Source organism: Nerophis ophidion, linkage group LG22 (genome assembly GCF_033978795.1).
Source record: "Nerophis ophidion isolate RoL-2023_Sa linkage group LG22, RoL_Noph_v1.0, whole genome shotgun sequence".
Lineage (NCBI taxonomy): Eukaryota > Metazoa > Chordata > Actinopteri > Syngnathiformes > Syngnathidae > Nerophis > Nerophis ophidion.
In genome coordinates, this window is record NC_084632.1 from 28,288,957 (window position 1) to 28,316,675 (window position 27,719).

The 27,719-nt window shown below is 38.9% G+C and overlaps 1 protein-coding gene across 2 annotated transcripts in view; it reads left to right on the top strand.

Moving 5' to 3' along the window:
- LOC133540752 (collagen alpha-1(XXIV) chain) overlaps positions 1-27,719 on the top strand; it is a 286,309-nt gene that overhangs the window by 99,497 nt on the left and 159,093 nt on the right. For both annotated transcript variants that reach the window (XR_009803719.1, XM_061883645.1), the window contains exons 6-11: positions 8,714-8,767; positions 9,162-9,215; positions 23,361-23,405; positions 23,852-23,905; positions 24,170-24,214; positions 25,746-25,799. Coding sequence is in view for 1 of the 2 variants with exons in the window: in XM_061883645.1 (XP_061739629.1) it covers positions 8,714-8,767; positions 9,162-9,215; positions 23,361-23,405; positions 23,852-23,905; positions 24,170-24,214; positions 25,746-25,799 (306 nt within the window). In the remaining variant the exon portion in view is untranslated. The remainder of the gene's footprint in view (positions 1-8,713; positions 8,768-9,161; positions 9,216-23,360; positions 23,406-23,851; positions 23,906-24,169; positions 24,215-25,745; positions 25,800-27,719) is intronic.

Below are 27,719 nucleotides of genomic sequence, written 5' to 3' on the forward strand. Positions count from 1 at the left end.
GGAACTGAGGAAACTAATTGTTGAAGCTTTGAAAGTGGAATTCTTTCCCATTCTTGTTTTATGTAGAGTTCCAGTCGTTCAACAGTCCGACGTCTCCGCTGTTGTATTTTATGCTTCATAATGCGCCACACATTTTCGATGGGAGACAGGTCCAGACTGCAAGCGGACCAGGAAAGTACCCGGAATATTTTTTTACGAAGCCACGCTCTTGTAACACGTGCTGAATGTGGCTTGGCATTGTCTTGCTGAAATAAGAAATCCATCAAAAAGACGGCACTTATATGGCAGCATACATGTATGTTGTTCCAAAACCTGTATGTACCGTTCAGCATTAATGGTGCCTTCGCAGATGTGTAAGTTACCCATGCCTTGGGCACTAATGCACCCCCATACCAACACAGATGCTGACTTTTGAACTTTGCGTCAGTAACAGTCTGGATGGTTCGCTTCCCCTTTGGTCCGGATGATACGATGTTGAATATTTCCAAAAACAATTTGAAATGTGGACTTGTCAGACCACAGAACGCTTTTCCACTTTGCATCAGTCCATATTAGATGATCTCAAGCCCAGAGAAGCTGGCGGCGTTTCTGGATGTTGTTGATAAATGGCTTTCGCTGGACAAGTCGCCACCTCATCGCAGGGCCAACACAGATAGACAGACAACATTCACACTCACATTCACACACTAGGGCCAATTTAGTGTTGCCAATCAACCTATCCCCAGGTGCATGTCTTTGGAAGTGCGAGGAATCATCCTTTAGAGATTGATGTCAGTTTTTGATACTTTACCGTCTGAAAGATCGAAGGTCACGGTCATTCAATGTTGGTTTCCGGCCATGACGCTTACGTGGAGTGATTTCTCCAGATTCTCTGAACCTTTTGATGATATTATGGACCGTAGATGTTAAAATCCCTAAATTTCATGCTATTGCGCTTTGAGAAATATTGTTCTTAAACTGTTTGACTATTTGCTCACGCAGTTGTGGACAAAGGGATGTACTTCGCCCCATCCTTTCTTGTAAAAGACTGAGCATTTTTTGGGAAGCTGTTTTTATACCCGATCATGGCACCCACCTGTTCCGAATTAGCCTGCACACCTGTGGGATGTTCCCAATAAGCGTTCGTCAACTTTATCAGTATTTATTGCCACCTTTCCCATCTTCTTTGTCACGTGTTGCTGGCATCAAATTTTAAAGTTAATGATTATTTGCACACAAAAAAAAGTTTATCAGTTTGAACATCAAATATGTTGTTTTTGTAATATATTCAATTGAATATGGGTTGAAAATGATTTACAAATCATTGTATTCCGTTTATACTTACATCTAACACAATTTCCCAACTCCTATGGAAACGGGTTTGTATTCCAATGTAGTACTTGATAAATACATACAGTATTGTTTTCGTGGTGAAAAATACAGCTTCCCCATGTCAAAAAGGAGAGCATTTCCTTGGATCTGCTTTGTAACCCACTCTCTCTCGTGTACTGTTTTAGGGCAGTGATTGGATATATTCCAAATTCATCCCACCCATCTACAAGAAAAAATTAAATACGATTGGATTCATTTTCCGCAAACATTTTCATCTCATTTTTAATTGTTGACAAAAATGTCAGCTCATTTTGTCATTGATTTAGGCGACATGCATTTTTAAAAATTTGGTATTGTCTCATTTTAGTCAACGAAACTGCTCCACAGTCACACACTGGTGGTGTTTACTACATCTGTGGTCACAGCTGCCCTAGAGTAGACTCTGACCACCACCAGTCATTCACATTTACATACCAGTATGGGCTGCACTGGGCGGTGAAATGTCTTGCCCAGGAAGACAACAGCACTGGCTGTGTTCTTCCAGTTTTTGGACAACCTGCTTTATTTCAAGAAATGGCAAACAATTGGAAAGTCCAGGGAGCTCAGTGAAGAGCTAAGAAGGAGAGTCACAGATTCACACGACAAGATTGTAGAAGTCTTTTTGAGCCTTAAGAGTTACAAAACCATCAATTCACTTCAACAAGGTTGAAAGGATATTATGGTCACCATCAGATAAAATGGAAATATGTTGAGAGGTTAAGGCAGTGGTTCTCAACCTTTTTTCAGTGATGTACCCCCTGTGAACAGTTTTTTAATTCAAGTACCCCCTAATCAGAGCAAAGCATTTTTGGTTGAAAAAAAGACATAAAGACTTCAAATACAGCACTATGTCATCAGTTTTTGATTTATTAAATTGTATAACAGTGCAAAGTATTACTCAGGGACGGCGTGGCGCAGTGGGAGAGTGGCCGTGCGCAACCCGAGGGTCACTGGTTCAAATCCCACCTAGAACCAACCTCGTCACGTCCTTTGTGTCCTGAGCAAGACACTTCACCCTTGCTCCTGATGGGTGCTGGTTGGCGCCTTGCATGGCAGCTCCCTCCATCAGTGTGTGAATGTGTGTGTGAATGGGTAAATGTGGAAGTAGTGTCAAAGCGCTTTGAGTACCTTGAAGGTAGAAAAGCGCTATACAAGTACAACCCATTTATTTGTAGTGGTCTTTCTTGAACTATTGGGGAAAAAAAGATATAAGAATAACTAAAAACTTAAAAAATATACAAGTGATTTAATTATAAATAAAGATTTCTACACACAGAAGTAATCATCAACTTAAAGTGCCCTCTTTGGGGATTGTAATAGAGATCCATCTGGAATCATGAATTTAATTCTAAACATTTCTTCACAAAAAAGAAATCTTTAACATCAATATTTATGGAACATGTCCACAAAAAATCTAGCTGTCAACACTGAATATTGCATTGTTGCATTTATTTTCCAAGTTTATGAACTTACATTCATATATTGTTGAATTATTATTCAATAAATGTATTTATGAAGGATTTTTGAATTGTTGCTATTTTTAGAATATTTAAAAAAAATCTCAAGTACCCCTTGGCATACCTTCAAGTACCCCCAGGGGTACACGTACCCCCATTTGAGAACCACTGGGTTAAGGGACAACCAAGCCTCAAGCCAGCGTCACTAATGAAAGAGGACGACCTCAAAATTCTTCAACGTCAACTCATAGCAACAGCTACAGTACATGACTGAAACTTGGACACAATTGCTTTACGATAGGACAATAATCCAAAACTGGTTTTAGAATAGGCACAGCAGGCTAACATTAAGCTTTTGGAATGGCCTTCCCAAACCCCCGACCTCAACCGCGTTGAACATTTGTGGACTATGCTTGAAAGTTGGGTCAGTGTCAGTATATCAAAGGTTTTAAATTAACTCTACCAAGTCTGCCAAAAAAGAGTTGTCAATTATCAAGACAGAATTATGCCAGCGTCTTGTTGTTGGTGACAAATGTCTGGTCAAGTTGAAATTTTCTACAGAACTTGTTTTTTCTGTACATCCCAAAAAGAAATGACAAGGGCTCGGCAATATGACTTGAAACTGTATCACAAAATGTGTTATTTTTATCAATAAATATTGATATATTTATGACCTTTGGAAAATATGGAGCAGGGGAAAAATATAAAGATTGTTAACATTTTCATTTCAATAACCTTCCTTTCCTTATACTCCCCTCAGCTATCAAGGCAGAAAGGAAAGGAAATGTCAACACAACCATGGAAAACACTCAATCGATGTAAACTAAATCTAAAATCCCAATAAACACTTAACAGTAACCTCTATAAGTTAAAGTGCAAAAATAGGGAATATTTAAGAAATATTTTATTATCATCAATATATATCCATCCATCCATCCATTTTCTACCGCTTATTCCCTTTCGGGGTCGCGGGGGGCGCTGGCACCTATCTCAGCTACAATCGGGCGGAAGGCGGGGCACACTCTGGACAAGTCGCCACCTCATCGCAGGGCCAACACAGATAGACGGACAACATTCACACTCACATTCACACACTAGGGCCAATTTAGTGTTGCCAATCAACCTATCCCCAGGTGCATGTCTTTGGAAGTGGGAGGAAGCCGGAGTACCCGGAGGGAACCCACGCATTCACGGGGAGAACATGCAAACTCCACACAGGACTGCAGGACCTTCGTATTGTGAGGCAGACGCACTAACCCCTCTACCACCGTGAAGCCCATCAAAAAAAAAAAAAAAAAAAAATATATATATATATATATATATATATATAGAGAGAGAGAGAGAGAGAGAGAGAGAGCGAGAGTCTAGGTTTCTGTGGTTTATCCATTATACAGTGCTCAATACGGGGTAGAGCAGATTATATATATATATATATATATATATATATATATATATATATATATATATATATATATATATATATATATTTATATATATATATTTTGGTCAGGAAAAACACAGAGGCTATTTCATCCCTACAAGCCTGTTTCACAGGTTTCTGGATTTATTATTATTTATTTTTTTTAATCCCCTGAAGAGCAGGGACATCACATGGACAACGGTATGACCTTCTGGAGGAAAGTTCTGTGGTCGGATGAAACAAAAATGTAGCTGGTTGGCCACAATACCCAGCAATGTGTTAGGAGGAAAAAATGTGAGGCCTTTAATCCCAGGAACACCATGCGCACCGTCAAGCATGGTGGTGGTAGTATTATGCTCTGGGTCTGTTTTGCTGCCAATGGTACTAGTGCTTTACAGAGACTAAATGAGACGATGAAAAAGGAGGATTACCACCAAATTCTTCAGGACAACCTAAAATCATCCGCCCGGAGGTTGGTTCTTGGGTGCAGTTGGGTGTTCCAACAGAACAATGACCCCAAACACACATCAAAAGTGGTAAAGGAATGGCTAAATAAGGCTAGATCTAAGGTTTTAGATCTTTGGTTTGTGTGTGTGTGTGTGTGTGTGTGTGTGTGTGTGTGTGTGTGTGTGTGTGTGTGTGTGTGTGTGTGTGTGTGTTTGGTGGAAATATATATATATATAAGTATTGTTTTTTGTTTTTGTAAATTTCGTTTAATTTTTTTTTTTACAGTCACATTCATAACCCGTTTTTTGAGTCCATCTGCGAACGGTCCGTGTGTGCGAAGGTGTTCCCAGACTGCAAATGAAACCATGCCTTACCCTCTCAAAAGTATCCGAATTCATCTTTTCAAAACATACTATTTCGTTTTCAGTCACAGCAGAAGCAAACTTCATAATTAAGTTACACCTGTCATTTCTTGGATCAATACAGAGCTGCATAAAAAGCCAGCATTTATGTCACTTCATGAAACACGTGATGTTGTGGTATTGTGCGCATGCCAGTATAAGATGAAAATAATACAAAAGTACTTCAGCCCAACTTTTCCTCAAACCAAGTTGTAATTTTCCAACAGTGCTGTCTTTTTCGTCAGAGTTTAACTGCTAATCCAACTTGTGCTACCCTGCTCATTCCAACAAAATTTTTGTAAAATGTCACAGACAAATATACACAGAAACACCTATAATATAGACATCTTTGGGAGGTTGAGTCCAAGGTCACAACCTATTGTGATAAGGGATGATACCCGAAAACGGTTTTCCCGGTTGTTCGATAAGAAAAGAACCGAGTCCTCGAACTCGAACCCCTTTTTGATAACCAGTACCCATTATCAAGACCACTATGGTAAAGAAAAAGAGTTGGTTCTTTATTTGAATCCGTCCCGACCAGAAATGCTCCGTGAGACATCACAAGAAACGACGTCACGTAGCTCAGTCATTAGGCGCAGATAGCGAAAGCAGGAAAACAACGGACGGGAAAAAGCGCTCCAAGGTGCAATAAAGTTCAAAACAAAAGACATAATCCAATGAATAACTTTACTGAGAGATTTGAGCAGGGTACAAACAGATGACCAACACTTTTACGACCAACCGGAAACATAGCAAACAGGCTAGCAACGCACCTCCTTTACGGCAGCTGTCGCAACGTTCTTAAAGCAACCGCAGCACATACATATATATATAAATATATATATATATATATATATATATATATATATATATATATATATATATATATATATATGTATATATATATATATATATATATATTTACAACATATCCACTTTTTTTTACTTTTGTTTTTCTTTCCTTGTAAACAAAGCAAAATCACACTGTATATGTGTTGTATGTCTAATTATAAATAATGCAGACGAGGCGTGTTGGCTGAGTTCTTGACGTTTACTGGCGGCGGGTGACGACATGCAGCAACACTTTTCCGGGCTACCACGCATGCTCGTCACTCCCGTTGCATGCTGGGTAGTGTAGTTGTTATATTCCCTAGCTCATTAAGAAATAATGTTAACTCAATAAAGTGTATTTCTTTTTTTAGCTTTGACTTTTCATATTTTAGCATTGTAACCACATTTGCAAACAACTTTTCTCTTCATAGAATTTTCTTTCAATAAAGAAATAAAGTGCAAAAATGTCAAAGCATCATAACAAACAGTTATGTCAAATAATTAGCAGAAGTGCACTTTTTGGAGAGCTGAATTATTTTCAGTTTTGTGCCCAAGGGAATGATTTTATTTAACACTATATTATTATTTACACACCTATAGTGATCACAGAGACAGGTGGTTTTTGTGTTACTGTATATATTTGTTTTTCTGAAAAATCCCACTTAATATACTTTGGGTAACAACAGTCAATATTTATTTAATTTATTTTATTTTTTTAGGGGGCTAACAGTCATTATTTATTAGATTTTATTTTTTTCTTATATAATAAAAGTGAGCTTTTGTTAAACCGAATATATATATATATTTTTTTTCCATGTACTACCTTTCTGGACTCGATAAGAGAATCGATAAGGAATCGGTTCGATAAGAGGATTCGATAATAGGATTCGATAATAGGCTCGAACTAGATAATTCCTTATCAAATATCATCCCTAATTGTGATTGAAGGAGTCGAGGTACAGACCGTGGACTCATTCTTTTTTTTTTTTGTCCTTTCCAGCTTCTCAGGCAAATCATATAGTTGATGTAGATGCCCATATCGGCTGTTCAGATTTACTTTACAAAAGAGAAATGTAGGATACTTCTCTTGTTGCCTTATTTGAATTTGACTTTATTAAATGTATTTATATTATCATTTGGTGCAGCCGAGCCAGAGCAGAAGGGGATAGAAAGAGGAAAAAAGGAGGACAGAGGGGGAAATTATGGGGATAAGAGGGGGATTAGACAGAGAGACAAAAACATCAACAGCAGATACAACATTAACAACAACAACAACAACAACAACAATAGAACAACACCAGCACATACAATATGTACAAATATGATCGTAAAAGTGATAGCAAATAAGCAGTTAGCGAAATAAATAATAATATAGTAATGACAATGAGCATTTTTACACTAAAACTGGAGCAATACAAATACCAATAGAAAAAGCGCTATTGATCATGAACAAAACCAATAGTTTACTTCTATTATCAACAATACAGTTGTTCAAATGCAACAATTCGTATACATAATGATAGCTAGAAAGATAATAAAAAATAAATAAATAAATGAAATAAAAAAGGAATACTGAAAGATGAAAGGGAAGAGAGAGAGGCAACCTATATTAATCTTGTAGATTGTTATAGTAACAATGTGAACAACCGTGGACTCATTCAAGGGCCTCGGGGTTTGGGTGGACAATAAACTGGACTGGACTGTTAACACGGACCACCAGTACAAGAAAGGACAGAGCAGGCTGTACTTCCTCAGGAGGCTGCGCTCTTTTAACATCTGTAAAAAACTCCTGTGGATGTACTACCAGTCTGTGGTTGCCAGTGTTCTTTTCTACATGGTAGTGTGCTGGGGGGGCAGTACATCTAAGAAGGACAGCTCCAGACTGGAGAAACTGATCAGGCGGGCCGGTTCTACAATCGGAATGAAACAGGACTCACTGGTGACGGTGGCCGAGAAGAGGACTGTGGACACCCTCTGCATAGTGTTATCAGTAGCCAGAGGAGCTTGTTCAGTGCTAGACTGCTTCATCCCAAGTGCAGGACTAATAGACTAAAAAACTCCTTTGTCCCACATGCCATTAGACTGTACAACTCCTCTCGGGGGAGGGGGGCGGGGGTACTAGGATGACAGGAAATGCAAAACAATAACAATACTTTTTCATAACATGGTCACTACTGCCTAGTTTCTCTTGTTATATTCTTATTTTACTGTTATATTTGTATTCCCATTGTTGCTTTTTATTTTTATTCTTATTGTAATATTTTTTTCTATTTTGTTTCCATTTATTCCCCCATTATTTACTTTTTACTTGTTAAATTGATCTCAACTCTGTACACTGCTCCTGACGGAATCAATAAAGTACTATCTATCTATCTATCTATCTATCTATCTATCTATCTATCTATCTATCTATCTATCTATCTATTAGAGCATGCAACACAAATAAATGGAACTGGAGGCTCCAGGCATCGGCACAAGAGAGCAGAACAGAGAGGAGGGGCCTTGCAGTGAACATGAACTAAAAATGCCCACATTTGTCAATCTGTGACTTATAAAAGGCCGACTGTTAAAAAAGAGTGAAACAAATAGCGTACAGAAGCATCTAAAACTTCCTGTAGGTTCACGCCCAAATGCATGAACCTAATGATTTGTTGCTTTGGCATTCCTTAACATGAGTATAATACAATGATGCCTGGGGTTGTTTTGAGATGACAGAAATAGAACAACAATGCTTCTTGTCAGTCGCAGATGGATGTGAAACAGATTCGGGATGCTGTCCTTAACCTTTGACCCTGTCTTCATCCTAGGGTGCAAAAGGAGACCCAGGGCTGTCTCCAGGCCAAGCTCCACCAGGAGATAAGGTACAACACTTCTGTTCTTGTTTGTTTCTAACCCTCTTTCTTTTTCTCGCCTGTTTTCCCGTTTGACATGTGTCTTTTTTGTCTCTTATTCTTTCAACTGTAATTCATATTTTCCAGAGCAGCACAGTTCCAGTCTTCATTTAATTATGCGCACAGAGTGTCTTTTCAGCATTCCTATACCTTAATTTATTTCATCATTGGCTCCCACAATTCCAATACTTTCCATGTTTTGTTCTATAAAATAAGTGGTTATTTATTTCACTGAAAAGCTAGTCAATTCTCTTCACAGATTAATCAGTCATGTAGACATGTTTTATTTTACATGTCTACATGACCATACTTACCTATTGCAATGTTTTAGTATCACTTTTCTCTCTGTTATTTCTTCCAAAAGGGCGATAAAGGTCCACCAGGTCTGCCAGGTCCTGATGGTTTTCCAGGCTTGCTGGTAAGATTCAGTCTGTTTTAGTATATAAAAATAGTCATAGCTCACATTGATTAACTCGCTGTTATTGAGTCTATTAGGTGTGAAATGATAATGTTATTTGCACAGGATTCATGCATGCATGATGCCTTTAATAGCCCACTCTGGCTTGCTCAATTAAACCATTGTTATAAATATTGTATGCACAGTGTTGACATTTTAGTTTTAATTTGTGTAAATATGACTCTTGACTATTCTCTGACAATATGCATTCTCTTGTGCTGCCTTTTCCTAACCAGAGCTTTAGAGTTTTGAGAGGAGATGTGTCAGTAAAATATATTATGCTTTAACGTCAAGGGTCATTTGAAAGCCATCCTGTTGCGGGGTCAATGAGCCAATTAAAGGCATCTCAGGTTGTGTGTGTTAATCAATAAAATAAGATATGTTGCAATGATGGGCTTCACGGTGGAAGAGGGGTTAGTGCGTCTGCCTCACAATACGAGGGTCCTAAGTAGTCAGGGTTCAATCCCGGGGTCGGGATCTTTCTTTGTGGAGTTTGCATGTTCTCCCCCTGAATGCGTGGGTTCCCTCCGGGTACTCCGGCTTCCTCACACTTCCAAAGACATGCACCTGGGGATAGGTTGATTGGCAACACTAAATTGGCCCTAGTGGGTGAATGTGAGTGTGAATGTTGTCTGTCTATCTCTGTTGGCCCTGTGCTGAGGTGACGACTTGTCCAGGGTGTACCCCGCCTTCCGCCCGATTGTAGCTCAGATAGGCACCAGCGCCCCCCGCGACCCCAAAGGGAATAAGTGGTAGAAAATGAATGGATGGATGTTGCAATGGAAGACCAATCCCCAAGCCTCCATGAATTGATTAACGTGGACCCTGACTTAAACAAGTTGAAAAACTTATTCGGGTGCTACCATTTAGTGGTCAATTGTACGGAATGTGTACTGTACTGTGCAAACTATTAATAAAAGTTTAAATCAATCAATGCCTGTGGACATTTTTGAAACCTAATGTCCTCCATCATTTGATAGAATGCAAAAATTTCTGATTATCCACAGACTCAAAAAAATACAGCATGTCCAGAATTGAACTGGACTGTTTCATGCATGTTGTCGAGGGTCTGGTCTTGACAAAAGTCACAAGTGAACTGGCTTGACTGATAATTCATTCGTGGTTTTGTCTTTACCTGTCATGTTATACATTCATTTTTTCTTAATATTCGATCCACCCCTTGTTGCAACTTAGACGACCACTTAAAGGCCTACTGAAACCCACTACTACCCACCACGCAGTCTGATAGTTTATATATCAATGATGAAATATTAACATTGCAACACATGCCAATACCGCCTTTTTAGTTTACTAAATTACAATTTTAAATTTCCCAGGAGTTTCGTCTTGAAAACGTCGTCCAATGATGACGTGTACGCAAGACGTCACGGGTTTTTAGGAAGTATGAGCGCTTCGCACACACACAGCTAAAAGTCGTCTGCTTTAACGGCATAATTACGCAGTAGTTTGGAAATCTGTGTTGCTGAATCTTTTGCAATTTGTTCAATTAATGTTGGAGAAGTCACAGTATAAAGATGGAGTTGAGAAGCTTTAGCCTTTAGCCACACAAACACACGGTGATTCTTTGTTTAAAATTCCTGGAGGTGAAACTTTACTATGGATCAGAGCGCGGTCAAGTGAACATGGATCCCGGCCACTTGTCAACCGGCAGGTTTCGGTGAAAAATTTGTGGTAAAAAGTCGCTTCTTACCGGAGAAAAGCTGAGCTTGTGCCGTCCATAGCTGCCGTCGACTCCCCTGAGACACTGGCGGCCAGACACCCGTGGACAAACCCCTCCGACTATCAGGTACTATTTAACTCACTAAAACACTAGCAACACAATAGAAAGATAAGGGATTTCCCAGAATTATCCTAGTAAATGTCTCTAAAAACATCGGATTCCGTCCCAATGTAATCGCGTTTTGTTTTTTTTACTTATTTATTTATTTTCTTTTTTTCTAGTCTGTCGCTATCAATATCCTCAAACACGAATCTTTCATCCTCGCTCAAATTAATAGGGAAATTGTCGTTTTCTCGGTCCGAATAGCACTTTTTGTTGGAGGCCCCCATTAAAAACAATGTGAATATGTGAGGAGCCATCAAACTTGTGACATCATCGTCTGCGACTTCCGGTAGAGGCAGGGCTTTTCTCTTAGCACCGAAAGTTGCGGACTTTATCGTCGATGTTCTCTACTAAATCCTTTCAGCAAAAATATGGCAATATCGCGAAATGATCAAGTATGACACATAGAATGGACCTGCTATCCCCGTTTAAATAAGAAAATCTCATTTCAGTAAGCCTTTAACTGTCCTAGAGATGGATGATAAACATCTAATTCGGGCTCCAGTTTGCGCAGCAACAACTTCACAAACTTTTGCCTGTAAGAAGTGCTCACTCTTTGGCTATATTTACCATCGCTATCTCGATGGATACACTACACTGCTGTTCAAGTAGATTCTTAAAATTTTGAGCAGGGTCCCCTCATAGCTGACCTTCACCTTGCTTCCTACGAGGATGTCTTTGTGTTTGCAGTAGCTAAACCCAATATAGCCAAAGCACAAACTGCCCTGTTGAAGTATTTTTAGAGTAAATGACAGACTAAGGTTATACGCTCTTTACCCCCAAGTGTGACTTTTATTGAGGGTAAAGGTTCATGTGTGACCTCAGCGTGCAGCAGAATCAGTGGCACCACCTCAAAATATATTTACCTGTCCTTGAACTGTATTGTTAAGCCCCCAAAACATCTGCTTAACAGCTCTCTCAAACTAACTGGGAGGAACAAAACATCTCAGATTTACCAAACACTAAAACACTTTTTATCAGCGTTTACAAAACTTCTTCAGCTCCTTACCCAAAGTAGAAATATACAAAAATTTTTTAACGATATTTACAAAGGTTCCGCTGATCAATCGTCCACCGTTCAGTGTCGGCTGATTTTCTTGAAAAAGTATCTGCCTATGCTTTTGAATGATGATTACAAACGCTGATCCCCTTCGGCTGATAATTAATTAATTTATTAGTCCTCAGCTGAAAGCTCGCAGCTAATTGTCCATACGTATCCATACGTAGTTGTATCCCTTCCCTAATTTAATTATAGTCACATCTAGTACAGCAAATAAATTGGATTTTTTTTACTCTCTTAAAGGGGAACAATATCAAAATTTCAGAAGGGTTCAAACCAATAAAAATCAGTTCCCAGTGGCTTATTTTATTTTTCAAAGTTTTTTTCAAAATTTTACCCATCACGCAATATCCTGAAAAACGGCTTTAAAGTGCCTGATTTTAACAATCGTTATATACACCCGTCCATTTTCCTGTGACGTCACAGCGTGACATCACCACAGACAAAGATGGCGGATAGCACAGAAAGGTGTCGCATAGTAGTTTGGATTCAGACTCGGATTTCAGCGGCGCAAGCGATTCAACAGATTACGCATGTATTGAAACGGATGGTTGGAGTGTGGAGGCAGGTAGCCAAAACAAAATTGAAGAAGAAACTGAAGCTATTGAGCCACATCACGACAGACAGCGGAACGGGAGGAAGCAAGGACAAATTCGGCAATCGCCTTGTAACCAACGATTGGTATGTGTTTGTTTGGCATTAAATGTAGGTGAAGGGAAAGGCTGGATGCAAATATAGCTACAAATGAGGCATAATGATGCAATATGTACATACAGCTAGCCTAAATAGCATGTTAGCATCGATTAGCTGGTAGTCATGCCGTGAGCAAATATGTTTGATTAGCAATCCACATAAGTCAATAACATCAACAAAACTCACCTTTGTGATTTCGTTGACTTTATCGTTGGAAATGCATCAGCTCTGAGTGTCGCAGGATATACACACATCTCTGTGCCATCTCTGACGTGGCATCGCTATTGTCGGTAAAGTGTGCGAAGGACTTTCGCATCTTTTGACCACTGGTTCAACTTGAATCCGTCGATTGGTATGTGTTTGTTTGGCATTAAATGTGAGTGGAGGGAAAGGCTGGATGCAAATATAGCTACAAATGAGGCATAATGATGCAATATGTACATACAGCTAGCCTAAATAGCATGTTAGCATCGGTTAGCATGCCGTGACCATTGATATGTCTGATTAGCACACTCCACGTAAGTCAACTTGTTCGTGTTGTTACACCCTCCGACAACACACCGACGAGGCATGATGTCTCCAACGTACGGAAAACAGTCGAAAAAACGGGAAATAACAGAGCTGATTTCACTTGGTGTGTGTAATGTGTTTGGGAAAATGGCGGATTGCTTCCTGTTGTGATGTCACGGGTGAAAGGTCATTGCTCCGACAGCGTGCAATTGAAAGGCGTTTCAATCGCCAAATTCACCCTTTTAGAGTTCGGAAATCGGTTAAAAAAACATATGGTCTTTTTTCTGCAACATCAAGGTATATATTGACGCTTACATAGATCTGGTGATAATGTTCCCCAATAAGTACATTATCACTAAGGGCGAGGTTGAACATTATACACACCAAGAGAAAGCAGGAGCAGGAATGCTAATAGCTAAGATAGCCAATAAGCTAGCTTCAAGCCACACCAGGAATAATTGTCATGATCTGTGGTCTAGAGTATGTTTTTGTTATTTTCTGTTTGTTTTGGGCTCTTTTAATTCCTATTTGCGCTCCCTTGTTTGTTTAGTTACCATGGCGACTTATTAGCTAAAACTGCCTCATGTGTTCGGGACACGCACAGGCTCTAATTAAGATTGATTGATTGATTGATACTTTTATTAGTAAATTGCACAGTACAGTACATATTCCGTACAATTGACCACTAAATGGTAACACCCCAATAAGTTTTTCAACTTGTTTAAGTCGGGGTCCACGTTAATCAATTCATGGTACAAATATATGCTATCAACATAATACAGTCATCACACAAGTTAATCATCATAGTATGTAGATTGAATTATTTACATTATTTACAATCCGGGGGGTGGGATGAGGAGCTTTGGTTGATATCAGAACTTCAGTCATCAACAATTGCATCAACAGAGAAATGTGGACATTGAAACAGTGTAGGTCTTATTTAGTAGGATATGTACAGCCAGCAGAGAACATAGTGAGTTCACATAGCATGAGAACAAGTATATACATTAGAAGTACATTTGAGTTGTTTATAATCCGGGGAGATGGAATGTGAATGGAGGAGGGTATTAGTAAAGTGTTGAAGTTGCCTGGAGGTGTTGTTTTAGAGCGGTTTTGAAGGAATATAGAGATGCACTTACTTTTATACCTGTTGGGAGTGCATTCCACATTGATGTGGCATAGAAAGAGACTATTATTTATGCCTGTCTTTGCCAGTTAGTCGGTCTAGCGACATTTCTCTTTTCATACTCGCTTCATGCCACTGCTTCATTCATGTCGCAGTAAGTCTTGTTCGTTCTATGCCATAGTTTAGTTGTTTTCTATGTCCATAGTTCAGTCTAAGTGTTAGCGTTAAGTTTTATGTTCCTTAGCGTCTCGTGCAATCGGCACGCTTTCCTTTTGTTTTAATTCCTGTCATTTGTGTCGTGTAGTTAGATTAATAATAAATATGTTCCTACCTGCTTCCTTTGTCCGGAAAAGTCCGATTGCATCCCGGGAGAACAATCCTCGCAGTAAGTTACGAAAACCCCCTCGTCATGACAATAAGTGCTTAGTAAAGTATAAGAAGTGTAGAGTGAAGTGTGTAAGCAGCTATTAACAGGAAACTAACATGTATATTGATAAGAGTCGAGAGAGAGCATGTCATAACAACAACTGTTGGTGTGCCATCATTGTCACAGTCAGTACACGACATCTAAGAGGCATGTCTATCCAAAAATTGGTACTGTCGACGCCAGGGGTAGTATCACTATATGATCAACAATAGAGTTATTTTATCGATATTTAAATTTTCGCAAAATGTATATTTTTTGTTTTTGTTCATGTTTACTGTATTTTCCGGACCACGGGGCGTACCGAATTATAAGGCGAACTGCCGATGAATGTTTATTTTCGATCTTTTTTATATAAGGTGTATGGGGCGCATTAAAGTAGTCATATTATTATTATATTTTTCTAAATTGAAAATAATTCCTTGTGGTCTGCATAACATGGTTCTTTGGTCAAAATGTTGCATAGATTATGATTTACAGATCATCTTCGAGCCGTTATCTGGGAGTGGAAGAAGTGTCGAAAGATGGAGCTAACTGTTTTAATGAAATTCAGACTTTGCCTAAATCAATTACAGAGCAGCATCTCCTTATCCGTGGCTCACTAGTGCAACGCCGGAAATGTGTCACTACACCAGTATGTTTTAGCCCTTTCATGGCGAGTTTACTGACGGATATAAGTAAAAACTTTACACTACTTTATGTTAGAAATGGCAACAGTAGAGGATGAATGTCACATAAGAAGAAAATAGAGAAAAAGAAGAAGCTTATTGACTACGTTGTCGACACGGACTACAAAGGCGGATCTCACAAGTTCCTTGGGTGAATAATGTAAACTCACTACACCGGTATGTTTTAGCGCCTTAATGGCGAGTTTACCGACAGATATAACTTAAAACTTTACACTACTTTATGTTAGAAATGGCAACAGCAGAGGATGAATGTCACATAACAAGAAGATAGAGAAAAAGAAGAAGCTTATCGACTACGGAGCCGACACCGACTACAAAGGCGGTCGCTCACAATTTTTCAGGAATAATTCAGATCCCAAATACAGATCAACAAGTATCAGAAGGTAAGAAAAGTTGCTTTTGTATAATATTGTGAAACAAAACGCCAGATAATATGTCTTACCTTATGCACACACCATAATAATACTTTTATGTTTAATGCGCCGACAATCCATCAAGTGGTGCAGCTCCATAGCTTACCAAAGTCGTACTAAAACATTTTGACAGATTTTTGAGAGCCATGTGAAATTGTTTATATTTTCAATGGAACATATAAAATGCTTGTGTTGTTTACTTGAGTCATAGTGCAGTCTACACATATCTCTTATGTTTAACTGCCAGTTATTCATCACGCTTATCATTACAACATGTACCAAATAAAATAGCTTCGAGGTCGGTACGCAAAACCAGAAATATTCAGTACATTAAGCACACCGGGTTATAAGGCGCACTGTCAAGTTTTGAGAAAAAAAAAACGATTTTTAGTGTCCCTTATGGTCCAGAAAATATGGCAATATGACATTCAGAGAATAAGTCCCTGAATACAAGGACTTTGAAGGCACAAATAAATTAAACGAGTAATAGATCATCGTTTTTAATAACGGGCAGCATGCGTGCAGTTGCGTCTTTAACCACTCCGAAAGCACAGCGTTCACGTCATCCTTGGCCGTCTTCTGGCTTCCTTCCTTTGTTCGAGAGACGTGTTTATTTCGAACTCCTCTACTCAGCCTTGTGCTTGATGATGTTCAAGGGGAAGTGCACTTTTTTTGGAACGATGCCTATAGTTCACAATCATTATGCGAGACAAGAACACACAGGTCTCATAATCTTTTATTTTAAAGATGATAAACGCTTGGAAGATGCGGAAAATGGGAGTCACCTTGTAGCCTTCAAAAACACCTTCAATGTTTTTTATACGCAATGTTAGTCTATTTACAGTATAATGTAGTAAGAGACATGTTCAAAACAATATGTAATATGTACAATATTTACCGTATTTTGATCATTTTAATCATTGCCGGAACTAGATATTTGGCGCATTTATTTCTGTTTCCATAGCAGCGCACGTCCGACAATGTGTGTTCCTACTTCCCTGATACAAAACACTTGTGTGTTCTAGTCAGGGAAGACTTGCTAACAAACAACAAAGACGACTATTTTTGGACAAATGAGGATTCACAGCCTTATCTTTTTGAATCTGAATTAATGGAGGATGAACTACTGCTTCTAAATGCCAGCACGAAGGATGAGTGAGACGTTGGCGCAAACGGAAGCCGAGAAAGTGAGGTGAAAGGGAATCAAAGCTGCAAAAAGTGGAAGTTGAAGCCAAGCTATTTTGACATAAATGGCATGCTGAACCATAATTAACAGGAAAAACAGACAACTGTTCATCGAATGAGTCATACTTTATATTGACCATGATACATGCAGCACATCATACGTGTATCATGACAGACAGCATAGATAGATGGATAGATAGATAGATACATAGATAGATAGATAGATAGATAGATAGTACTGAGGAGAGTTCCTTCAGGAAAATTAAAAAGATACTCATATGCTGCCTAGCTAGCTGTGTACAAACAAAACATGAAATGTGGCATAATACTTTACAGATACTGTAATATGATTGTTCATGTTTTTCAGTCAATACATATTGGTGTCTTATTGCACTGTAGTGTTATGATCCACCAACCTGATCATATATGGTTTTGGGTTTTGAGTCTTTTTGTGTTTCTTGATTATTTTTGGACTCTTCCGATCTCTGGTTTGTGCACTTCCTTGTTTTGTCTGGTTACCTTGGTTTCACATTTGTCCCACTTGCTCTTGTTTTTACGCGGACCTGAGTCTCATTGATTGCTTGTGTATTTAAGCCTACCTTCGACCTCAGTTCCTCCTGGATGGTTTGTTTGCTTCGTGCAACACTCACATTGGTTTCTCGGCTTTGTAAAGACTTGTGCTAAGTTACGCCTTAGCTTCTTGTGCGTTCAGGCACGCCTTTTCTTTGCTGTTTTGCACCCGTCTTCTTTTACTTTTTGTATATTAAACCAAGCTTCTACCTGCAATTCCTGCTTGTCCTGGTCCTCGTGCATCCGGGGGTGACACAACACGCACACGATGCGTTTCCCGCGTGACAGTGTAGTGTATTTCATACTCAAACGTGTTTCGTGCTGACGCAGAAGATAACTTATCTCTTGTCGTGGTTAGCTTCCAAGGCTAACACCATAGCACGTTCCGTAGTATGCTATTAAAAGAGTTCCCCAGTGTTCACTCTTACAATAGCAATGCCACTACACCTTGGTTATTAAACAGGTTACAGAACGTGTTTTTTAATAAATTTTTTAAGTGATTTATTAGTAGTAGAAATGATTGCTTCTATTAGCTGCAGTGCTAGTAACCAAGAACAAGCCAATTGATTAAAGACGTCCGATAATATGGGGCTGCCGATATTATCGGCCGATAAATGCTTTAAAATGTAATATCGGAAATGATTGGTATCAGTTTCAAAATTATTGGTATCGGTTTCAAAAAATAAAATATATGACTTTTCAAAACGTCGCTTTGTACACGAACGTAGTAAGAAGTACAGAGCGCCAATAAACCTTAAAGGCACTGCCTTTGTGTGCCTGCCCAGACACATAATATCTACGGCTTTTCACACACACAAGTGAATGCAAGGCATACTTGATCAACAGTTCACACTGAGGGGGGCCGTATAAGCAACTTTAACACTGTTACAAATACTGTATGTGCCACACTGTGAACCCACAACAAACAAGAATGACAAACACATTTTGGGAGAACATCCACACCCTAAAAAATCGTAAACACAACAGAAGAAATACCCAGAACCCCTTGCGCTACAATATACACGCCCCCTACCCTACACACCCCAACTCAACCCCACCCACCTCAACCTCCTCATGCTCTCTCAGGGAGAGCATGTCCGAAATTCAAAGCTGCTGTTTTGAAGCATGTTAAAAAAAAGAATGCACTTTGTGACTTCAATAATAAATATGGCAGTGCCATGTTGGCATTTTTTTCCATAACTTGAGTTGATTTATTTTGGAAAACCTTGTTACATTGTTTAATGCAGCGGGGCATCACAACAAAATTAGGTATGATAATGTGTTAATTCCACGACTGTATATATCGGTATCAGTTGATATCGGAATCGGTAATTAAGAGTTGGACAATTTCGGAATATCGGATATCAGCAAAAAAGCAATTATCGGACACCTCTAAAATTGATATATGTTAGAAAGCGAAAAACAAAACAAATATTTGTCTTCTTGTCTCTTATAAGAATTGTGAACAATAGGCAAAATTTAAAAAAAACTGCAGTTCTCCTTTACGGATCTTTGTGTGGCCACAACGGTTACATTGACATCCAAGCTTTTCGGCGATTCGACAGCATTCATCTGTTGCTGGTTGTGCATCTTTTTCACCCCTATCTTCTTCTCCTTGAAGAGTGGATACCGGCTCGGCTTTGTGGTTGTTGGAGCCATGACAAATTTAGGTTAAATCTGGATACGGTGAGCAACACTGCTGCTTGCTCATTCGTTGAACATTGAGGGAAATTGCTTGTTAGCGTTTGATATGTAAATGCAAAAGTGAATGAAGGGCCCCAACGTATTGACTGAAGCAAGCAAGCGTCATTGTCCAAACACACAATCAATCAACACACTGCATTTTTAGGGTTTGGTACCTTTCACATTTGAACTGATACTCTACCAATGCCTAGTACCTCAAAATCGATACTAGTACTCAACGGTACTGATTTGAGTTCTATTGTATGTGTTTATGTGGTGATACATTTGAATATGTTTAATAGTTAAACCATCTATGGTTGTTACATCCTGATTTCTTACACTTCTGATTCTCATTTGCAAGTGTTATAGACTTTGCATGCAGTAAAAATTACAAAACATTAGATGGCAGTAGTTAACAGACTACGATGTGTTGCCGTAGTCAGGTAGTAGTCTCTGCCATTAGATGGAATGTGCCAGTTTTGTCTTTTGTTGACTCCTTAAAAGTGCTTATACCGTAAGTACCGTATTTTACGTACTAAAACCACACCCACTAGATTTTAGAAGAAAAGCACTTTCAATATATTAGCCGCACCGGACTATAAGCCGCAGTTCTATACATTGTGAAACGAGGTATTTACACAGAAAGATTTTGTAATTGTTTATTTACATACCTTAATTGTTTACAAACTGTGTCTGTAACACGGAAGTAAAATGGCCAATTAAACAAAACAGAAGTGTTCGTCATGGACCCACCAACTGTGGAACTCTCCACTAAGTTAAACAGACTCAATAACTCCACTGTGACATTTTGGTATATTTACTGAGGAATTTGTGAAACTGAAAAAATAAAAAAAGAATGCCATTTTAAGTTAATGATACTAATGCACACTCGTAAATGGTATTAGCAATAGCTTGCAATGCTAGATTCATTACATTACAATAGCATGTACAAATATGCATGTAATACTACTACAGACATAACACATGGGACGGTTCAGTAAGTATGAATAGTTTTAGTTATATTGTAAAACTTACATACATTGCTTTGTGTGATGAATGAAAAATCCATATGTAGAGGTTGCCCTCTAGTGGGTTCTTCTGATCACCACACACTTGCACGAGAGCCTGGTATTCAGGATTCAATAATGTTTCATTGCGTCCACGCTTCAGCAATCTCACTCGACTTTTCAGTCCCAGTCTCTCCGGCTGCTCTGTTCTGCTCTCCAGCGTGTGTCTCTCTCTCTCGCTCCAACTCCAACCACGTGTCTCGGGCCGGCTGCTGCTAATAAAGGCGACAGGTGATTAGATAACCAATCCCAGCTGGGCAATCTACTCACCTGCCGCTGGCTTCGAGGCCGGTTCTTACACACCCCGCTCCGCGGCAGGCCCACAGACCACACCCCCTCTCCACACCATACAAGTAGAAATACTATGGTCGACTAGAAGACTTTTGGTCAAAACACTAAACAAAAGGAGATACTGTAGACGTTTACCCTTGTGTATTAAAACTATTTGTATCATGGCCGTCAGCGAAGAAAAATTTAGCCGCTCAGTTTTGTAAGCCACAGGATGTGGCTTACAAAAGTAGCAGACTATAGTCTAAAGTTTTCGGTATTGTACCTATTACACACTAGCTGTTTGATTGTAACTTGTAAATTTGTTGTAGTTTTGATTAAAAATTTTGGAGGTGTTGAAAGTGCCGTGTAAAATCGTTAATGTTAACCTGTATCATGTTTATGGCATATACAATACAGATCTTCTTGTTCGGTTTTATCTTGGAGCATTGAAGTTTTGAAGTTTAATGTCGATGGCTGTTGTCCGTCAGACTGAAATATTGTTGGCGTTGTTGTTGTAGCGCTGGTCGCTTCAATGTTTGTCCAGATCCTTGATGTCTTTGAAAACAAGTACTCTTGCTTTTGAACCTCCATTCAGTTTGATGTAGATTTTGCAGTTGGCGCTCCAGGTTCCCTGAATTTCCTCCGCTTCAAGACGCATGCTTTCTTGGCAAGATCAGCATTGCGTTTAGTGAAGTACTCCTTCATGAACACATTTGAACCCTTCAGCTTCATTCCCTGTTTCAGCAATGTCATTTAGAATTTCCTGTTGGCAAACTTCACGATGATGACTGGCATGGTGTTGTTGTTTCTTTTATTCAGTGGAATGCATGCATCAATGCATCAATTCCCTTTGATTGCAGAAGGTTGAACACTTGTTGCTCTGTTGAAGCAGTATCCATGTCGTCTGGTACTTCGCTGTTGTCAACTGCTCTTGCATAGGATCGAGGATTGATGCACAGCCCTGCAATGATTTTGTCATTCTGTCGCTTAAACTGATCCATCTCCTCTTTGATGTTTTCCAAACTACTGATATTCCCCAAATCAGTGATGTCTTGTTGTTTGGCATTCACCTGTTGGCACAATGCTGCCATCTCCTTTTTGAAGTTCTCCACAACAGTCGGTCTCCAGGTCAGTTTTATCTTGTTGCCTGGTATTCAGCTGTTGGCAGGGTGCTGCCATCTTCTTCCTAATAATCTCCACAACACAGCTGTTGTCTCGATGGGTGTTATCATGCTGCTTGACATCCAACCGTTGGCTCAATCTTCATCTCTTGTCTCAGTACTGTGTTATCTTCACTGAGAATCTTAATTTCTTCTCTGAGCTTTCTCATTTCTACTATATCATCCGTAGAGATTTTCGACATCTTTTTGTATACAATTGAGAATCTGTTCTTGGAGAGTTTCGACCATTGACATTGTCTTGTAGCGCTCCTATTAGCGCTCTTAAATCCGGGTCCTCTTTTTCTGTCAAGCCAGTATAGCTTCGTTGACTTCGTCTTATGCTCATGTTTGCTAGGCAGCCAAGTGAAGCCGTTGGTTTCGTTAGCTTCGGCGGAAAGTGGCGCCTCTAACATGTTTTTTCCACATACCTTGCGCCGGCTGAAGCTGTGTCAACCTTTCTTGTAGATCCACTGTGTGGTCAGAAATGCTTAAAATGTGTACAACTCTCGCAATTTCGTTGTTTAGCATACTTTCAGCTAGCTAGCTCGTTGGCCCTTGGCTTTCGGCACATTTGCTTAGCTTGCTTCAGCAAATCTGGACCTCCCGCCGGGTAGAGTTCAAGTCAAATATGTTATAGCAAACCATCCTGTAGCTGTGATCACAACTAGTGGTAAGGAAAATCCAGTTTTTAGTCAAAACTGTGGTATTGGGACTACGGCGTTTTTTGTTTGAGTCTTCTCCCGGAAACAGTGGATGTTGGAGTAAAACAACTCTCAAAGGATGAAAAATACAGCATACTATTGGGGACGGCGTAGCACGGTTGAAGAGTGGCCGTGCCAGCAACCTGAGGGTTCCTGGTTTGATTTCCCAGCTTCTACCAACCTAGTCACGTCCGTTGTGTCCTTGAGCAAGACACTTCACCCTTGCTCCTGCTGTGTTATGGTAAGCGCCTTGCATGGCAGCTCCCGATATCAGTATGTAGGTGTGTGTGAATGGGTGAATGAGGAAATAGTGCTAAAGCGCTTTGAGTACCTTGAAAATAGAAAAGAACTATACAGGTAGAGAAGTATAACTAATTTACCAATAAGTGGGATCATTTTTTCATTGCCACCAGATCATCGCTATCACAGGTTTGACTGTATTTTACTGTACAACTGGTTTCATTGCTGCATTTATGTCATGTCTAACTCATATAGCATTCCTACTGGGCCATGATTATATTAACAACTAGGAAACAGATTACTTTTTGGTCTTGAGTCTGTCAGATATACAGTAATTATATATTTTTTGTAAAGTATGCCCGATTGTAGCTGAGATAGGCGCCAGCGCCCCCCGCCACCCCGAAAGGGAATAAGCGGTAGTAAATGGATGGATGGATGTACTGAAATGCATTTTCTTGTTTCTATTCTCAAGGGTCCCAAAGGTTATCCAGGACTACCTGGACTTCAAGGAGAACAAGTAGGTTTCATAATTTAATTTGTTATCATGAAACTATATAATGCAGTATAATATAGTTAATTGTTATGGATAGTGAGGTATGGTTGTATAAAATATTATTGTATAGGACTCTATTATAAAATGATCATGCCATGTAAATTGGGCCTGTTATGATTGAACTTTGTTGACTAAAACTATATGTAAGTAATCAAACCAGCTCAAATAATGAAAAGTGTAACTTCAATAGTGTGCCAAGTTGGTTGAAGTGGTGCAGAAATGAACAGTTAGAAGATGAGGTTTGTCTTGGGGGAGTCTGTCTGGAATGAACAGTGCTTGTTTTATCCCACCTTTGCCAACTCCGGTTGGGGTTTGTGTTTCTCCTCTTCGCTTTATATGTCTATCTAATCTCCCTTATTCACTGGTCATTCATTCCTTCCCCCCCTCTCTCTTTGGCTGCCTGTTTCTAGGGCGTACCAGGACTACTTGGGGAAGCTGGGGCTGCAGGTTACCCTGGCAGGCAGGTGCAGTGAAAAATACAAAAATATGGTTCATGGTCATTCATTAAACCTCTTTGATTGTACAAAAAAAAATCTTACTGTTTATGTACAGCATAGCTTTGGACACTTTTCATTTCTTTGTCAGTACATAACAGTAACATGGTCAATAAAGTAAACAATGAGTTTTCTTTCCCGTTATTTCAATTGGACTTTGTAATGTAGTGAGAACATTTTTTATTTGGGAACCCCCCAAATAAGTTTGTGTCACCAGTGTTTCTGTATTTGCAGGGTACTGCCGGGCCAGAAGGTAACCCGGGGCCTAAAGGGGTTCGAGTAAGTACCGGTAGCTCTCTGCTCTCATTCCTTCTTTTTTTTCCTTCAGCAGCAGTTAATTCTTCATTTCCTGAAAGGATTAGAACAGTGTCAGGCCTTCAATCTTGCTCCAGAAAGCCAGTGAGAGCGGAGTTATATATTAATGACACACTGGATGGAGTGTTGCAGACGTCTTTTTGCTGTTAGCCAAAGCTCCAGGACAGCTCTAAAGACTGACTTTTTTTGTTGAAAGTAGGGATGCTCTCAGACCGAGAGATTACAGAGAAGAAACACAATGAAAACAAAGGAAAAGTTGGTGAAAGCAGCTTGTCAAGAAAGACTTGACGACTTTACTGGAGATTGAGAGGAGACTGTTGCTAATAGTATATCATAACCATAACTTTACAGGGCGTAATGACTCCATAATACAAAAAATGTCACGATTATTGTGACCCCGATTACCATTCACATTAGTATTTTTTATTTTATTAAATAGCACTTTGAAATTCAGCATCTAATTCTCAAGGTTGCAAAATTTAATAAATACAAATTAAAAAAATTATCAAATGGTTTCATCCCACTAAATTTTATTTTGAAAACAAAATTAACAGGTGTGCACAAAATGGTATACAGTTGAGGACAAAGTTCACTTTGTTATTATAATAATTCTGATGCTTCAGCATTTAAGAAAACATTCAACATGCGTCTGTTATGCACTGAAATAACAAGCACACCAAAAAATTGAACAGCAAAGTTGTTAAAGGACAATATTGAAGTCCCACCAAAATTGTTGTTCATGACTTGTCTTTGCATTGATTTAAAAAGAAAACTTGCTTGAACCTGTTTCTATAGCTCTTTGTGTACGAGAACAGTGCATTTTTTCACATTATAAAAGTAAAGTTAAAGTCCCAACAAAAGTCACACACACACTAGGTGTGGTGAAATTATCCTCTGCATTTGACCCATCCCCATGTTCACCCTCTGGGAGGAGAGGGGAGCAGTGAGCATCAGCGGTGGATGCACTCGAGCATCATTTTGGTGATTTAACCCCTAATTCCAACCCTTGATGCTGAGTGCCAAGCAGGGAGGCAAAAGGTCCCATTTGTATAGTCTTTGGTATGTCTAGGCCAGGGTTTGAACTCACGACCTTCCAGTCTCAGGGGGGACACTCCAACAACAAGGCCAGTGAGCAGGTCTTATCAACTATTGCATAATCTCGCATATACTGTAATGCACAGTTAAGTTTTTGTGTTCTGTTGTGCTAATCTGATAAATCTATAGGTTGGATATGTTTTTGTAGCTCTAGTTAAATATTGGCCTCGAGCGTGCCAAAAACTTGTCTAACTTTTGATTAGTAGTGCAGGCAAATTGTGCATAAATGATACATAATTCATAGTTTGACCTTAAAATCCTGTATTGTACGGCAACATATGTGATTTGTGTTCAAATGTGACAGAAGAAAATAATCAGTATTAGATTGCTAAACCTGAGAGTTTGTAATGTAATACCGTCCTACAGAACTGACATGAAATTGTGATGTTACAATTTTCAGGGTTTCATTGGACTTCCTGGTATTTCTGGACCATTAGGCCTGGAAGGAGAGAAAGTAAGTGATTTTGAGTTTGGGTAGGAGTATACTTGACAATGTATTTATATCATACATATATACAGTATGGTTCTTTCATTACAAACATTGTTGTTGTTTTTTTTGCTTTCCATTCTTACTCCTTTTCATGTACCTGAGCTTTCATAATAACGTTTTAAAAGACTGCAGTAGAATGCATTGCTCTCCATACTTTTTTTAAATTAGTCTCAATGAAATGTTTGTCAAAAAGGCTTGTTACAAATCACCAAACACCATAGTAGTTTGCGCATGTTGTGCGATTTCATGAATTTTCTAAGTTTTGAAAAATCATTGTTCCATGATTGTATTATGTGACCTTTTTTAAATGACAAATCTGTTCTTTATCTGTAAGAATTGTTTAAGTTCTGTACCATATTTTTCGGACTATAAGTCACAGTTTTTTTCATAGTTTGGCCAGGGGTGCGACTTATACTCAGGAGTGACATATGTGTGAATTTATTAACACATTACCGTAAAATATCAAATAATATTATTTGCCTCATTCACGTAAGCTTTCATCGGATTTATCGATTAGGAGTGACAGATTGTTTGGTAAACGTATAGCATGTTCTATATGTTATACGAACCGCGTTTCCATATGAGTTGGGAAATTGTGTTAGATGTAAATATAAACGGAATACAATGAGTTGCCAATCCTTTTCAACCCATATTCAGTTGAATGCACTACAAAGACAAAATATTTGATCTTCAAACTCATAAACTTTATTTTTTTTTTGCAACTAATAAATAACTTAGAAATTCATGGCTGCAACACATGCCAAAGTAGTTGGGAAAGGGCATGTGCACCACTGTGTTGCGTTTGTAGTTATTTGAACGACTTTTAACATAATATGTTACGTTAACATACCAGGCACCTTCTCAGTTGGTTATTTATGCGTCATATAAAGTACACTTATTCAGCCTGTTCTTCGCTATTCTTTATTTATTTTAAATAGCCTGAGAAATTTCTATTCTTGGTGTTGGGTTTTATTGAATAAATTTCCCTAAAAATGCGACAAATACTACAGTGCAACTTATATATGTTTATATATGCGAATTGTACTCCGAAAAATACGGTACATAAAAAAAGAGGTGTAATCTAATTAATAGATTAGAGATAAGCCAATACTTGGAACAAATCAGGGACTTGATTTTTCTTTTTTTAACTGATCTGCGATTGGCTGATGAGGTGCTGAGCCCAGTCAATCTTTACAGCTGTGTCCCTATGTTTTCATGGCTAAAGATTGTACTCACAAGAAATATGGGATGCATGCTGAAAGATACACAATAACATTTCCAGATGTCTTGTTACATGCTTGCTGGAGTTGAATGCAGGGTGCGTGTCTGCACGGAACACCGGCTTGAATTTAAGTAAACTGCAATGAACGTGTCGTCTATCTACAGTGGGAAACTGCTTCTGAGATACTAATCCTCACCACCATGGAGAAAAAAATATATATATCTTCCAAGTACCATTAAGAAGAGAAATTGCTAAGCATGCTACACACACATACCGAGCAGGACGACACAAGAAGCTAACCGCAAAAGCTTCAATGTAAACCCCGTTTGTAGGTATTGATATCAGAGTTGGGAGATTGTGTTGGATGTAAATATAAACGGAATACAATGATTTGCAAATAATTTTCAATATGCTACAAAGACAACATATTTGATGTTCAAACTGATAAACATTTTTTTTTGTGCAAATAATCATTAACTTTAGAATTTGTTGCCAGCAACACGTGACAAAGAAGTTGGGAAAGGTGGCAATAAATACTGATAGTGTTGAGGAATGCTCACCAAACACTTATATGGAACATCCCACAGGTGTGCAGGCTAATTAGGAAAAGTTGGGTGCCATGATTGGATATAAAAGCAGCTTCCAATAATTCCAAGTAATTC